The sequence below is a fragment of the Prunus avium genome, chromosome 4 (genome assembly GCF_965620075.1).
Source record: "Prunus avium chromosome 4, drPruAviu1.hap1.1, whole genome shotgun sequence".
NCBI lineage: Eukaryota > Viridiplantae > Streptophyta > Magnoliopsida > Rosales > Rosaceae > Prunus > Prunus avium.
The window spans coordinates 23,721,273-23,735,917 of NC_142287.1; the positions used below are offsets into that span (position 1 = coordinate 23,721,273).

General features: G+C 37.6%; 2 protein-coding genes across 3 annotated transcripts; one reads left to right on the plus strand and one right to left on the minus strand.

Moving 5' to 3' along the window:
* The first annotated feature begins 1,440 nt into the window (after nucleotides 1–1,440).
* On the plus strand, nucleotides 1,441–2,956 carry LHCB3 (light-harvesting chlorophyll B-binding protein 3). Its single transcript, XM_021977437.2, has 3 exons — nucleotides 1,441–1,748; nucleotides 1,869–2,030; nucleotides 2,335–2,956. The coding sequence occupies exons 1-3, from the start codon at nucleotides 1,611–1,613 to the stop codon at nucleotides 2,842–2,844; spliced, it is 810 nt and encodes a 269-aa protein (XP_021833129.1). The 5' UTR covers nucleotides 1,441–1,610; the 3' UTR covers nucleotides 2,845–2,956.
* Nucleotides 2,957–3,855: 899 nt separating this feature from the next.
* Nucleotides 3,856–14,645, minus strand: ATM2 (myosin 2). Of its 2 annotated transcripts, none has more exons than XM_021977435.2 (23): nucleotides 13,556–14,644; nucleotides 13,041–13,142; nucleotides 12,769–12,912; nucleotides 12,533–12,683; nucleotides 12,384–12,411; nucleotides 12,052–12,220; nucleotides 11,806–11,869; nucleotides 11,657–11,670; nucleotides 11,497–11,581; nucleotides 10,508–10,611; nucleotides 10,276–10,414; nucleotides 9,567–9,685; nucleotides 9,300–9,452; nucleotides 9,119–9,208; nucleotides 8,899–8,976; nucleotides 8,418–8,576; nucleotides 7,809–8,012; nucleotides 7,371–7,576; nucleotides 7,143–7,278; nucleotides 6,816–6,924; nucleotides 6,337–6,470; nucleotides 5,197–5,385; nucleotides 3,856–4,676 (listed from the first exon to the last, which is right to left on the minus strand). In XM_021977435.2, exons 1-23 carry the CDS (start codon nucleotides 13,952–13,954, stop codon nucleotides 4,218–4,220), a joined length of 3,435 nt encoding a protein of 1,144 aa, XP_021833127.2. In that variant the 5' UTR covers nucleotides 13,955–14,644; the 3' UTR covers nucleotides 3,856–4,217. The 2 variants fall into 2 exon arrangements, with proteins under 2 accessions (XP_021833127.2, XP_021833128.2); XM_021977436.2 differs by having other exon boundaries at nucleotides 4,535–4,676; nucleotides 6,323–6,470; nucleotides 13,556–14,645.

Sequence of the window (14,645 nt, forward strand, 5' to 3'; positions counted from 1 at the left end):
GTTCTCTCACCATCCCAACTTACCACCGTCTTCTCTCTCTCTTCCAATCTCTCAATCTGCCATCCTCATACCCACCGATCACTTTCGCAACCCACAAAGTTCTTTCTCCTCTCACAGCAAAGTAAGTAAATGACCAAGACTCTAGCTATACATAGCTTCTCCGGTATTGCAGGCTGTTGCTGTGGTAGGCCAAAATCCAAATCCACAAAAACTAAAAACTATAGTGGCTTTTTACTGAAATAATATTATCCAACTTTAACTGAGAATTAACCCATCAATAATTCGATCGATATATTGTAAAGTAAACATGCTGTCATGACACGTCTTTGTCTCCCACACTGAAAACATGCATGAAGAGGAGATTAAAACATCATTCTGATTGATTTGAAAAGAGTTTAATTACCATGCATGCACCTGTGGTTTTCATAGGGTGAAATTTTCATATACTCAATCCTTGTTTGTTTATCATATTACCCCGACGTTTTTTTTTTCTTGAAATAGAATAATCTGGAACAGTCCTGATTGAAAATAGCTAGGTACTAACAGTGAAATGGTCGGGGCAGGTTGTTTGCCCTGTGTAATTTTTCTAATTTTCAATAAAGTTTCCTTCGTACTGTTGAGGTTTTCTAAACAAAAAAAATTAATAAATATTGGCCATAATCTTTTCCATCAGGGTTAGATTGGATTATAAAAACTTTCAAATGGAATTTTGGATTATGATTTAGAAAAAATAGTACAAGTGGGGGAAAGAGAGAGCTTCGACCTAAAATTGTTGTGGTTGCTGTTGCTATAAAATATGAGAAAGGCTATAGGTCTTCTTTTGTAAAAAATTTGGATACGTAGTTTTTATTTCAGAAATTGGATGTAGAGTTAAAGTATGTAAATGATCAGAGAAATGAGAATTAGATAATAAAAGAAAAAAAGAATACTCATGTTTGTAATGTATATTCTTTTATTATCAATGAGGTTGAGGGAATTCAAACTCACAACATTTTCTAACATTAAAAAAAATGTCACTAAATTAAAAGTTTTTTTCTTCAGATCACTAAATTAAGAGCTAGTCATAACGTACAAATTGCTCAAATAGAAACCTTTAAGCAGCATTACTTAACAAGAAAAAGTGTGACACTAAATTCCTTTAGCTCATTACCTCTCCCTCCCTATTCATTTTATTTTCAAAATTGCTAAATGTGCTTCATCATGCCCCCATCAATCTGAGACATCCAGTCACAACCACCATTCATTGATCCATCAGCCACGTGGCATGGGCCCCATACAAACACTGAATCTATATGTGCCACACAGTGAAAATAATTTTCCCAACAAAACAAAGGGCTGGTTGTGAGTTGTGATGCGATGCCCTAAGATAAAATGTGGATAGAAAGATATGACTTGGAGATGCTTAAAAATCCTTTGAAGCCTTCTCATTGGTTGATTCAAACCCTCAGAATCCCCACCATAATTTTCCCCTCCTCCATTTTCAGCCACCCATCTGTGCATAATATTGCACACAGCAGCTTCCTTTTCTACACACTTCCAAGCTGCAACACAAATCTTATTAACTTATCGGAAGACAAAGTCAACTGAATTTCCTGAAAAGCTTGAAAGTCATGGCATCTACACTAATGGCAGCAACTGCTAGCTCCAGCACTCTTCTTAGACCAAACCCATTTCTTGGCCAAACCAGAGGGCCAAGTCTCAACACTCTTAGAGATGTTGCCCCAATGGGAACTGGGAAATACACCATGGTATGCATGTTTTCCAAGTTTCCATCTATCTTTGTAATTGGTTTGAATTTGGGTTTATGGATTGGGTGGCCAAGGCTAATTTATGGGTGTCAACTTCTAACTTCTTGGTGACATGAACAGGGAAATGAGTTGTGGTATGGGCCAGACAGAGTGAAGTATTTGGGACCCTTTTCTGCTCAGACTCCTTCGTACCTCACCGGAGAATTTCCCGGTGATTACGGATGGGACACTGCAGGGTTATCAGCTGACCCAGAGGCCTTTGCTAAGAACAGGGCTCTTGAGGTAAGTTCAACAGTTCTACCATTATTTCTTACTCAAAGATACATCATCAAATTGGGCTTTTTTTTAAATAACAAAAAAAAAAAAATCAAAACGAGTCGAACCTAAGAGGGAAATTTTCTCTTGCCAAACTGTTAGATGAGCATGATGAAAAGTGAATGTGCGGTTTTGATTCACAATCTGTCAATATTTCCAAGATCTAGCAAGAGACCCTTACCTCATATATATAATTTGGATTATGTGGTGGTAGCAGCAATTCAATTTTTTTAGTGACGGTGCTTTATTAATGCTGTGCAACTTAATTTAGGTGATCCACGGCCGGTGGGCTATGCTTGGAGCACTAGGCTGCATCACCCCAGAGGTGCTTGAAAAATGGGTTAGAGTGGACTTCAAAGAGCCAGTGTGGTTCAAAGCCGGAGCTCAAATTTTCTCAGAAGGTGGCCTTGACTATTTAGGCAACCCCAACCTTGTCCATGCTCAGAGCATCCTGGCAGTGCTAGGATTCCAAGTCATTCTCATGGGGCTTGTTGAGGGATTTCGCATCAACGGTCTTGACGGCGTAGGAGAGGGCAACAACCTCTACCCTGGAGGGCAATACTTCGACCCTCTCGGCCTTGCCGATGACCCTGTCGCATTTGCTGAGCTCAAGGTCAAGGAAATCAAGAATGGGAGACTAGCCATGTTCTCCATGTTTGGCTTCTTTGTCCAAGCCATTGTCACTGGGAAGGGTCCTCTTGAGAACCTCTTGGACCACCTTGACAACCCTGTGGCCAACAATGCATGGGTCTATGCCACCAAGTTTGTGCCTGGGTCATAAATTAATCTTCAGTCCTCTAATTGATTGATCTTGTTTGGGAGAATGTAATTGAATGGATTTTATGTAGATGTTAATATAGTTGCTGTTTTAATATTGGTCACTTTTTAAGAAATTCACATTGCGTATCGGCTCGAGAACGTGACCTGAAATCTTGTGACATTTGCTTTATGGAAACATAGAGCAAACTTAATCATAAATTCATAATGTAATTATCTCCAACATAAGAACGCAACTGGTGCTCCAATGTTCGACTGAGAACCTCTGACTGCCCATTCGACTAAGAATGATATATAGGCCGAGCTGTGGAAAAAATACTTCCCTACTCCGGTGTCATCGGCATTGCCCCCTTTTTCTTGTCTCTAGATTCCAAAATGACTTGACATGAGGCATGCTGAACATCAAATTGGGAGGGCTAAACTATAAAAGCTAAATGGGAAAGATGAGCACCCACATTAGGTTTACTAATCTATTTTACGGTAATCCTCATTACACACAACTATGATTCACCAGGCAACTGCATTCGTAAATTTCCATCCATTCCAACCGAAATAACCCCTTCACATTAGAGACACCAGGCAACTGCATTCGTAAATTTCCATCCATTCCAACCGAAATAACCCCTTCACATTAGAGACACGTGCTTACTTATCACAAAATATGAATTGCAATGGATATCAAATTACACGAGTTAAATCACCAGAATTGAAACTAAATGATTAAAGTGGAAAATCCGGCAAATTGCACTGACCAAAAGTGACTGTCAAAAAAATAATAATAATTCAAATTTTAAAAAACAGAAAATAAAATGTTGCCATCTCGCCACGCTAAAAAGGACCTTATTACAGAATAATTCTACAATTCTATACGTAATCTGTTTGTAGAAGGAAAAGAATATCTATATATATATATATATATATATATATATATATATATATATATATATATATATATATATATATGTGCGTGTGTGTGTGTGTTTGTGTATGGGAAAATAAAGTACTAACCACTTCATACACGAGGCAATATGAACTTTTCTCTTCCATATCTTCAGTAACAAGATCTACATGGTAGGGCGTTAAACCAGTACCGACAGATTATACACAAATTACCTAAGCTATTTAAAGATGAAATAGCGGCTGAAAACACTTAACAATTTCCCTAACTGGCTATTCACATAATTATCCATATTTCCACCAAGTCACAAAAATTTGGTAGATATACAAATTTCTCTCCCTAAACTACCCCACACCAAGGATTCATCGATATGTGATGCCATATGCATAAACAAGGGAGCAGCTGCTGAAGAAGGGGAGGTCATGTACTTAGAAAATTACTTTCTCCAATCATCCTCTAAGATGCTACGATTCACCATACTAGGATGCTCTTGAGCTTATCTTTCCCCACCATTTCCTACTACGCCTTTTTTCCTCTTCTGAATGCCAAAGTTTATGAACCTTTGTCTTTGTCTCCCGTAATCTTGCCTTGTACTCTTTCTTCCATGACTCAAATCGGTGTTTAAGTTTTCGTAGCTCTTCCTCAGGATTCATATTTACACCTGAATGCCCAGGTTTTACCTCCACTAGAGCTTTCGCATCATCATCAAAATGCTGTTTCCGCTGCTCAAATTCCTTCATCAGATTGCTGACTGCATGCAAAGTACCGTTAGTCTCACGCCCTCCTCCATTGTTGGGTGTGCTTGCACCAGGAGTTCGAGATCCCATGGACAAGGCTTCTTCGGAATCATAGCGAGGTGATGAAGCAACAACTAGTCTTCCAGGTTGACCAGCAGTATTGTCAGAAGCAAGACTCTTTCGGGCTGCAGCAAGACTCGTCTGCATAAAATCATCACAGGTATGCCTCTCAGTCTCAATAAGCTTTCACATATCAGCTGGTGTTCCCATCTTATTTTACTTTATTGTTGGATTTGTTGGAGAGCTGACCACATACTTGATAACTAATTCTCAATAACCTTACTTTACACATAATGGTCATTTGAATTTTTATATTCAATAAAAGGAACCATCCATTTTTCTCATAGGAGACAGAATATACATATAAGGTGAATTATATGCAAGTGTGTGCCTCTTTGAATGTGAAGATGCATGTGTATGAGTGTGCATCCACATTGGCTGTGGTGAAGTAAATGATCCCAAAAGCTTAGGACTAAGGTGTGGACTCAACGATGCCATCAAGCTCAACTCAAGCACATAAGCCAACAATTTGTTTCTTCTAAGTAGACATAAACCTTGGCTGCCTGTTCGACTCATTTCACTTCCCTTTTAGTTCAATAAGCACAATATGTTTTGTGCATACTTTTTGAAACTGAGATTAAGCATACACAAGCAAACTTACTTGTAAAGACGCCATCTGCTTTTGCCACACGTCCTGCATAGATTTCATCTTTGCATCATATTCTGACCATCTTGTCTCAAATTGTCGTAGTTGCCCCTGCAATTCAGCATTTTCCTCTTCCTTCCGCACCAGAGTTGCTTCAGCCTGAAGCACCCGCCTTTGAAGCTCTGCCAAATCTGATGGCAAATCCTGCTCAGCAAAGATATTCCACTTTCAGTTATTCTTAGATGAAACCTCAGACATATAACCGAGTAATTTCAATAACAAAACCTTCAAATGGTAATATTTACCAGGATGCATGAGTATTTATTGCAATTTCTCAGTTTTAAGTGTAAATATATATCCGTCTCAAAAGAATATTCTTTACAGAAAGCAGATATTCGCAATACATAAATTTTGGAGCCTTGGTGACAGTCTTCTATAAAGCGTGCCACCTTAAAATTTCATAAGCAAGGGCAATAGAGTTTGTCTAAAAATACTGTTAAAACCTTAATGGAAAAGACATTTTATTTCACATTGAAAACTCGAGCATAAAGCGAATCCAGTGCTTTTGAAAACTCAATATTAAAGTTAATGGACGTGCTCTTGGTTATATCGGATAAAGTTAGATTTCTTATGCGGTTCTGTACAAGTATTGAATAGATTTTTAGACAACCAAGTTAAAAGGGGTTAAGATCTTCGCATAAGGAGAACCCTCCAATTCCAAATACCCAAGCGAAAAATTTCAAAGTGAAGTAAGTGGTTGAAACAAAAAACCCTTTGAAAAAAAAAAGGAGAGAGAAACCAAGGGCACAACAAAAGAACCATTGAGAATAGAACTAGATTGAAGAGTTCCATTGGCTAGCCTCATGGATTGTTAAGCCTATCCCATGGAACTCTTGAAGATCTCCAAATAAGGAAAACTCTACAATTTCAAACACCCAAGCAAGAAGTTTTGAAGCAAAGAAAGTGGTTGAAGAAAAAAAACAGAAAGAAAAGAAGAAAAGGAAACCGAGTCTCAATACAAGAAAACCATTGAAAATAGGAACTAAAGAGCTCCATTGGATAGGCTCATGGAACAGAGATTAGTCATGAGGCAAACAGAAGAGCAGTATACTCTAGCAAGTAGCAAGTAGCAAGTAATTACTTTATCGGGAGTACCTTCACTTCTGAATTCTTCCTGCCAGCCTTTTGTTTAAATTTCGCATTCTCAGGATGTAACTTCTTCGAGTTTTGCGGGTGATCAAGAGTTCCACGAGCACCAGCTCTCCTTCCAGCTTTTTCACCAAGAACGTCTGCATCTTAAAAGTAGCTTCCATTAAAACTAAAATGTACTAAATAGAGATTGTTCCTTAATATAAATGAATCAGACAAAAAATGGAGTTTAAGCTACAAATTCAAGTGTGTTTAAGACTTCACAACATAAAAGGCAGTGCAAGGTTCCTGAAGAGAGTGCAAAATTTGTATTCAACCAGGGTTTTGTTTTTCAAAAGAAATATCCAATTGCATTCGACAGTACTACAATGTTTGATCATAAACCAGTTAAGTATCCTAACCAAATGGAACTAGAAAATTAGTAAGCTTTACTTGATTGTAACGTTGTGGTTTATTCCATAATAAAACCAGTTCAGTATCCTAACCTTCCTTAAGTTGATGGAAATGGTGACGAGCCTGATTACCACGGAAGTATTTTTGAATACCAATTATTCCTTGCAGAACTTGCTTTCTCTTATCCTCCAATGAAGCAATCTGTGAACAACCAGACTCAACAGCATGAGGAAAACCATCAGACGAAATAAACTTAAATAAACCAGAAAGAGATGTATTAAGTCACTGCTATAAAACTCTTTGGAAAAAAAAGGGGCAAATACAGGCTTTCATAAACCAGAAGTCAACAAGAGAAAACTTATCATGAGCTAAGTGGATAGAAATGAAGAGAAAAACTGAAAACTATTACAGGAGCTTACCTGCCCTGTTCGAAGATACACTTTTGTATAGCCAATTTGATACATTTCAGGAAGGACATTGAATTGTTTTAGAACAGCAATGGATAGACTTAATGGATCCTGAGGTACGCCAGCCCCCAAAAGTAGAAAACCGTACCTACAATGAACAGACACAAGAAAAGATAACTCAGCATTTGTGAAAACCAAAAACAACTAAAAAGCATAAACTAGGGTTCACTTTATACAAACCTTCCTGCAAACTCTTGATGTGTCATTCTAGTAGGATATCCAGATCGTGTTATCCTGACAACCTCCAAAATTCCACAACACCTAAGTTGTTGTAAAACAAGGTCTACTTCGTACACACCAGGAAGCTGCTTACTGTTTGGCTTTATGCAGCGAATGAAGTGAGGTCTGCTGCCCTCCAAATGGTGCATTAGTTTAAATAATTGACCCTACAAGAATGCATGATAATTTTTAAATGTTGAAAAACTCAATCGGCTATGCCTCAGAATACTGTTAAACAATTTCAAAGAAAATTTGAAAATTAAAGGTGAATAAATAAGATCATCCAAAATCATCTCGTAAGTCACATCTTAATCAGATTAAATTCATAATTTTGGCATCTGATCTAGACATACAAGAGCTACTCATATATCCAGCTCAAAGTTGTGCAAGCATGTGTACCTTGAACCTAATACCAGTGCTTGGTTTTGGAGGATCCAATGAATTTATCTGGCATGAAGTATTTTCAGGTTTCTGGAACTGCTTAACCACTTTGGAGGCAAACAACTGCAGAAGTTGGCAACTGCATGATGATAGGAGTTGGATGGAAACTGAGGGCAAAGGATCTCTGTTCTTTTCGAGGAAGCCACTTGTGTCATATAGAACCTAAAAAAAACTCAAAGTGTTAATGAAATTATAACACATCATGAAAATCATAACCATTTGTATAAATGTAAAGGTCCTCAAACTTGCATAAATCTATACAGGCCTCTGAAAACATTGAGTTTTTCTGTAGCTAGCATGCTATACTATTTCTACCCCACTGTGGGATGATGAAAAGAGATATCTGCACCAATGAATTCAAAAACATTGTCAAGGTGCCCCTGAGGCACATCTTGAGGCAGTGCAGCAGAGAAATGCAGGTAGGTTTTTTTTCCAAAGCACTAAGGCCAAACGTGACAATACCAAAATGGGTAGAATAATTCATTAAGTTGGCTTGTATGTATCTAATAGTAAAAGTTAAGTCATCATAAAACCAAAGTTTGTGAACATGCTCAAGCAAAAACTAACCTCTCCAGCATGATGACGAATACTGAAAGCTCTGCCTCTTTCTGCTTTAAAGCAAGAATTAGCATTCAAGTGTTGCTTAAATTTCTCAGCAAGAGTCAAATCATTTGCCTTGGAGAAGTTTGACTCCACGTCCAACAAAGATAGTAGCCCTAAAGGTTTCTGCACACAACACAGAAAAGAGTGGCATTAACTATAAAGGCAAATACTTTGGTAATTTGATGAGAAACAAATAAAGAGAGAAGAGAAGATTAATAGCACCAAACTCAGACAAATTACTTTTATAGCTATCATGCAATGTAAAATTCTTCTATGATATAGTAAAGCATTTAAATTAAGGTAAACTAAATTTGTAAAGAACGCCCAAACTCTAATTGTCACAAATTTTACAAGTAGAAGTGTACTAAAGTGGAGAAGAATCTAATTAACTCCTGATTGAAAATTAGCAAGTCAATGATGTAGAAGGCTTTAATCAATGAAATACCTTCTCAAAGACATTCAAGCACTCTTGGTTGTCTTCAAAATCCACTTTAGTCCAATCAATCCCCTCCAATTCATACTCCTGCAGTAGAAGGAATAAACAGTCACATTACTATTCATGCGTTTAATCATAACATCTAGTTGGACAAGATTTAATGAAGATTCTTTATAAGCTGCTTTGACACCAAGCGATCCTAAAGCTACATTACATTTGAGATGCTCACCTCCTGCTCAAGCTTAAATAAATGCCGGTTGAAATGTTGTTGCAGCCTCTCATTTGCATAATTAATGCACATTTGTTCAAAGCTGTTCTTCTGAAGAAGGAAAAAAAAAAGGCATTATGATCATTACTGAATATACAAATCTTATCAAAAATATCACCAAAAATGAAATAAATGTCTATACCTGAAATGACTCAAACCCGTAAATATCAAGTATACTGATGGATCTCCCAGAACGGCAGTTTCCCACTGCAAGTGACTTGTTAATTTGTTCTACAAGCCAGTCAAACAAGCTCGCATAGATAAATTTTGCCCATGCATCCCTTGCATCAATTGCCTGAATAAATAGAGAGGGAAAAAAAACCTTCAACTTACGTTAAAAAAGTGCATTTAAAAGATGTCAGCCAGGACTCGAGGATGAAGAGATAAATTGTTGCACAACTTAACAAACCTGTTGCAATGTCAATCTTTTGTCAATACTAGCATTGGCACCATGGATTTCATGGATGGATAAAGCTAGCATCAGATCCTGGGAACTACAACCCATCAGCATGGCAGCATTGGTTATAGCTGCCAAAGGGAAATATGAAAAGAAGTTAATTATATGTAGACAACTATTCACATCCTCAAGTGTAAGTTTGAAAATAATATATGTTTGACTTCACAGAACAAACACACACTAAGACAGAAGATAGTTATTTCAAGGAACGACAAATGGACCTTAACAACAAAACTTCTGACAACAATGGGAAAGACGCAATTTTGAAGGTCTGTTTAAATAAAGAAGTTAAAATGCAGTGCTTTCAAATCCCATTATCTGTAAACTGTAGTTTGGATAACCACATTTAGATCGACTGAAGGAAGCAACCATCAAATCAAACCATAAACTCAAAGCCCCATGGCTTAAGACTTCCATTGACACATCAAACCTATTACTTCCACATATATATGCCCAACATTCTAGCACTATTTGACAATATCACTATGCAGTAATAGACCTCAAAATGTCATATAGTGATCCAGTTTAATACCAAAGTAAAAAACCTTGGTTGTTACAACTTTCACCAAAAATTCAAGGTTGGCAATGCAACTGCCTTAGAACCAGCATCAGGTGCAAAATACTCATGGAAAGATCACCAGGGGAATCACATATATCTTACCTTCATCAGCCAACACTTCCACATGATTTTCATTCTCAGTTGCTTGAAATGATATGTTTCCCAGCCATAATACTGCAGCCAGCATTGAAAAAACATGTTCTTGATCTTTCTTAGAAACTCGAACAATGTCTAGTGCTTCCTGGGAAAATGCAAAAACAATAAAATAAGGGCAAAAGTGCTGAGGTACATTGACTGAATCAATGGTAATAGTAACAACTATCACTTTAGTTACCATGAGCATATGAAACTTCTCTGCATCATCTACACCATCAATTGCCAAGCAATTACTCTGATTAAGATACTTGTACTCACTAGCCCTTTTAAGTTTTAGCTTCTCTGCAACCAAAAACATAGAATGATTCCCAGTAAATGTGAATCAAACTGACATGTATAGAAAAAGTTCACAGTAGAATAGACAGCATACTGTTGAAGGTTCTAATTTATTAGAAAACAAAAATGGAAATGGTTGTCATAAAACTTGTATAGTATATGACCCCTTTTGAAAGGTTTCCATGCCAGCTTTTGAAACACAAGCGAGGGCCATTATCAATCACTGATCACTGCTAAACTACTGTATAAACCAAGTTCTAAAAAACAATCAAGAAGACTGGAACAAGCCAACTCAATACTTCTAATATGTGGCTCAATTGCCCGAGGGTGAGGGGGCAAATTTACTTGTACCAAAAGTAAGCTCTATTGGTTCAGGTCTAGCTAATTTGTTAAATCACATAAAACTTTCACCCCAGGGGACATATTGACTTGTCCCAAAAATGAAATAACGTCTATTGGTTCAGGTCTAGCTAATTTGTCTAATCACATATAACTTCTGTAGTCTAACTTCCTGTAATATTTGATGAGGAAAATTAGTGATTCCTGTAATATAACTTCCAAAACATTAGGTTACATGCCAACAACCACACAGAAAGTTTTTTTTTTTTTTTTTTTGTTTCTTTCTTATAAAAAGAATTGAACCTAAGATCTACTCTTCACTTGATCTCACTTCATGTACTTATGCTAAGGCAACAAATTACCAGCAATATAGAGATTCCCAAACTTATGATGTGACAATTTCCTAATCACAAGAAGTCTAAGGATCCAATGAAAAGCACATGAATTTAGAAAAAGGTTCAGAGGTTTGGCTGAGGTCTGCTATTTTGCCACAACGGACCCATATGGTGAAAAACACAAGAAGAATTGATGATTAGAAAATAACTTCCCTACCTTTAAGCATTGATGGAGCGCCAGCACAGAGTTGATAAAAGATATGGTACGACCTCTCACCATCTTCCAATCGAGCGACTCTTGACTGCTCAAAGGAGACATTATAATTTCAGATAAGGCACATTGAGATGACTTAAGTTCATATGGAGCAACTAATTACCTTATCCAAAAAAACTGTTCACAATCATTAAAGGCGCATTGGTGTTGACATGTACATGCATTGGTAAAAACAAGTCAGTTACTATGATTGAATTGATAGTCACGTAATAGTATACAGAAACAGCAATTTATTCAATTTAAACAGCTTACATGTTTCGATTTTGGCACCACATATTTTTCCCAGTGTGCTAAAATGAATTTCAATCAACTTCCCCTGCAGCAAATTAGAAATAATGTTACCGAAACTGCATATCCTTCAGACCTCATTTATGAAATGGGAGAAAAGAGACCAGCTACCATTGAGAAAATAAATGACCAACTCCAAACAATAAAGTTCAATAACAAGAAAAACGTAGGACCACTGCCTGGAAACACGAAAGAAAGAAAGGAACTCACAAATCGGCTGGCATTGTCATTTCTGGATGTTTTTGCATTTCCAAACGCCTCCAGTATACAGCTGGTCTGAAGGATTGCATGCTCTATGCCACAACTGCCACCACCAAGAGCAGCCAAGTATTGCATTGCAATTTTTGCTGTCTCAGTTTTCCCAGCTCCACTTTCCCCACTGTAAGATAAAATTTAATGACTCTTTACTTAAGACTACATTGTGATTTTAATCGAACTATAATAATGATCTTTATGATCTCATACAGGATAACACTGTACACAAACCATAACCACAAACAAGCTTCTATTAAAAGAAAAACTATAACTGAAAAGACTCTAACCTTATGATTATGGACTGATTTACATCATCTGCAAAATATTACAGCCAGGAAAAGGGTAAACACTAGTTACAGACACAAGTTAAACAATGCCACCAGAGAAGGAAACTTTCAACACAATGGAAAATATATAAATAAAATTTGTCATGCACCTCTTATCATCTCATTGTAAGCACTATCTGCGATGGCATAAACATGAGGTTTGTCTGCTAGTTTCTGCCTGTAAGCTGTGACCAAATCATCTCCATAAATTTGGACATCTTTGAAAGGATTGATTGCAATCAAAACTGGCCCTGCTTTGCTCTACAGAAAGAAAACAAGAGAACTGTAAAAGGAGAGACATAAATCTGACTGGAAAGCACAAGCAACAAGAAAATGTGATACTTACATAAATCACGTCCTGAGAATATCTACTTTGAAGATTGTAAAGAACGGAAGGCTCATTCAAATAACTAAGCTGCATAAGATCATCCACGCCTTCCAGAACATCTGGGTTTGCAGGTAAGAGCTCAACTCTGCACACCTTGATTACCTAAAGTAACAGAACAAGAGCATACACAACAGTTGTAAAATAAAAAATAAAAAAGTGCCAACACTTTTACAAGAAGCTTATAAAAGTCAATACGGATTTGGGGTGAGGCCAAAAACTGATGAACTTACATTTCCATCAGAAAGTGAAACAATTGCCTCATCCCCTGAAGTTGATTGTATTGTTCCTAACTCCCACAGCCCACTGCGTAGCCGACACCAAACATGAAGTTTCTGAAACAAAATACATGCAACATAAATTCATGTGTCGCAAATAAAATTCCTAAGTTTAAAGAACAAACTTACAAAACTTCCACAGATCATATCATACAAAAATTATATTTTCTTAGGGACGAATAAATTGAATGCAGATTTAAAGCGTCAAATGGATCATACAGTTGGTCGGGAACCTTAGACGTCCGATATTACAGTATAGATTTTCATCACAACTAAAATTCAAGTTCTCGTGAATCATCGCAATCAAATAAGACAAAACCAAATAGCTTCAAGACCCAAAACATATCTAAGAGTAAAGAAACATATCTAACACCGGAAAGTTCAGTCAAGACACAAAGGTAATATCTAAGAGTAAAGAAACATAAAAACAAAACTAGATCAGTGAATGAACTGTCACCCTCCAAAATTACCTTATTGATGAAATAACCAATGTTGTCATCCCAATCCGACTTTCCAATCTTCTCCGCCCGAATTTGACACTCCTCCGGTGCTCCATCGTACGGAGACTCAACATTCTGATCTTTATCCATCCTCTTGACACCAAAATGACCTGCCTTGAACCCTGAATCTCTCTCTTTCCTCTTGTTCACACTAGACAAACACTCTGGCGACCCCTCTGCGTCTTCGACCTTGAAGTTGTTGGGCAAAGACCGGCGCGCTGACGGCAGCCGAGCCTTGGAAGTGGGCCGAGCTGGCAATGCCGGCGGCAATTCCTTCGGCTTCTCGCCCTCATCTCTTCGCCGAAGCGAATCCAACATTTCCTCTAACGAGCTCCTCGCTATCACCGACGGAGACGCCGATACCATCATTTTCACAACAAAAAGCTAGGGATTCAGTCTTTGCAGACCCACCCTCTCCCCCAAATTCACCGAAATTCACACCTCAAATTCTCAATTCAACCTCTAAGACTTGGACTCCGAGCCAATTCAAAACCAGCATTGCATTGCGAAAAACAAAAGACAAAGAACCCAAAAACCCTAAGATCGAAGTGTCCGAAAATCCCGGTCCAATTCTTCAAAATCTATCATGAAACTGAAAGGTCAAAACCCAAAAACAAAAGAAAGCGAAAGCTGAATTGGGATTCGTACGGACGGCGAGCTAAGGATATGAAATAAGCTCTCTTTTTCTTGTTACGGGGAAAAGCAAACCGAGAAGGAAAAAAAACCAACTCCCAAAACTGGGTTTGCTAAATCGAGGGGTTTACGATTGGGGATTCTGATACTGAAAGCGTGAGTTACGAGGTTTTGGTAGAGATATGATGCAGAAGAAGAAGAAGAAGGAGGAGGAGGAGGAGTATAAATTGGAGGTTACGTTTGTTGAGGAAACAAACCTCTTTTCGAAAAAGAGAAGGTAGGGAGAGAGAGGAAGACGATGAATTGGAAAATAAAGAAGGAAACGAAAAGCTGTTCCGGTATGTTTTCTGAAACAGAAGAAGGATGTTTTTGTTGAGTTTGTTTTTTCATTTCTCAGTTTTTCAAAAGCATAAATTGGAACCACCTG

Coding starts and splice junctions, on each gene's coding strand:
- LHCB3 (XM_021977437.2), top strand. CDS start 1,611: ATGGCATCTACACTAATGGCAGCAACTGCTAGCTCCAGCACTCTTCTT. Junction 1,749..1,868: donor GAACTGGGAAATACACCATG/GTATGCATGTTT, acceptor TGACATGAACAG/GGAAATGAGTTGTGGTATGG. Junction 2,031..2,334: donor CTAAGAACAGGGCTCTTGAG/GTAAGTTCAACA, acceptor AACTTAATTTAG/GTGATCCACGGCCGGTGGGC.
- ATM2 (XM_021977435.2), bottom strand. CDS start 13,954: ATGATGGTATCGGCGTCTCCGTCGGTGATAGCGAGGAGCTCGTTAGAG. Junction 9,209..9,299: donor ACGGGTTTGAGTCATTTCAG/GTATAGACATTT, acceptor TTCCTTCTTCAG/AAGAACAGCTTTGAACAAAT. Junction 5,386..6,336: donor GGAAGAATTCAGAAGTGAAG/GTACTCCCGATA, acceptor TTTGCTGAGCAG/GATTTGCCATCAGATTTGGC.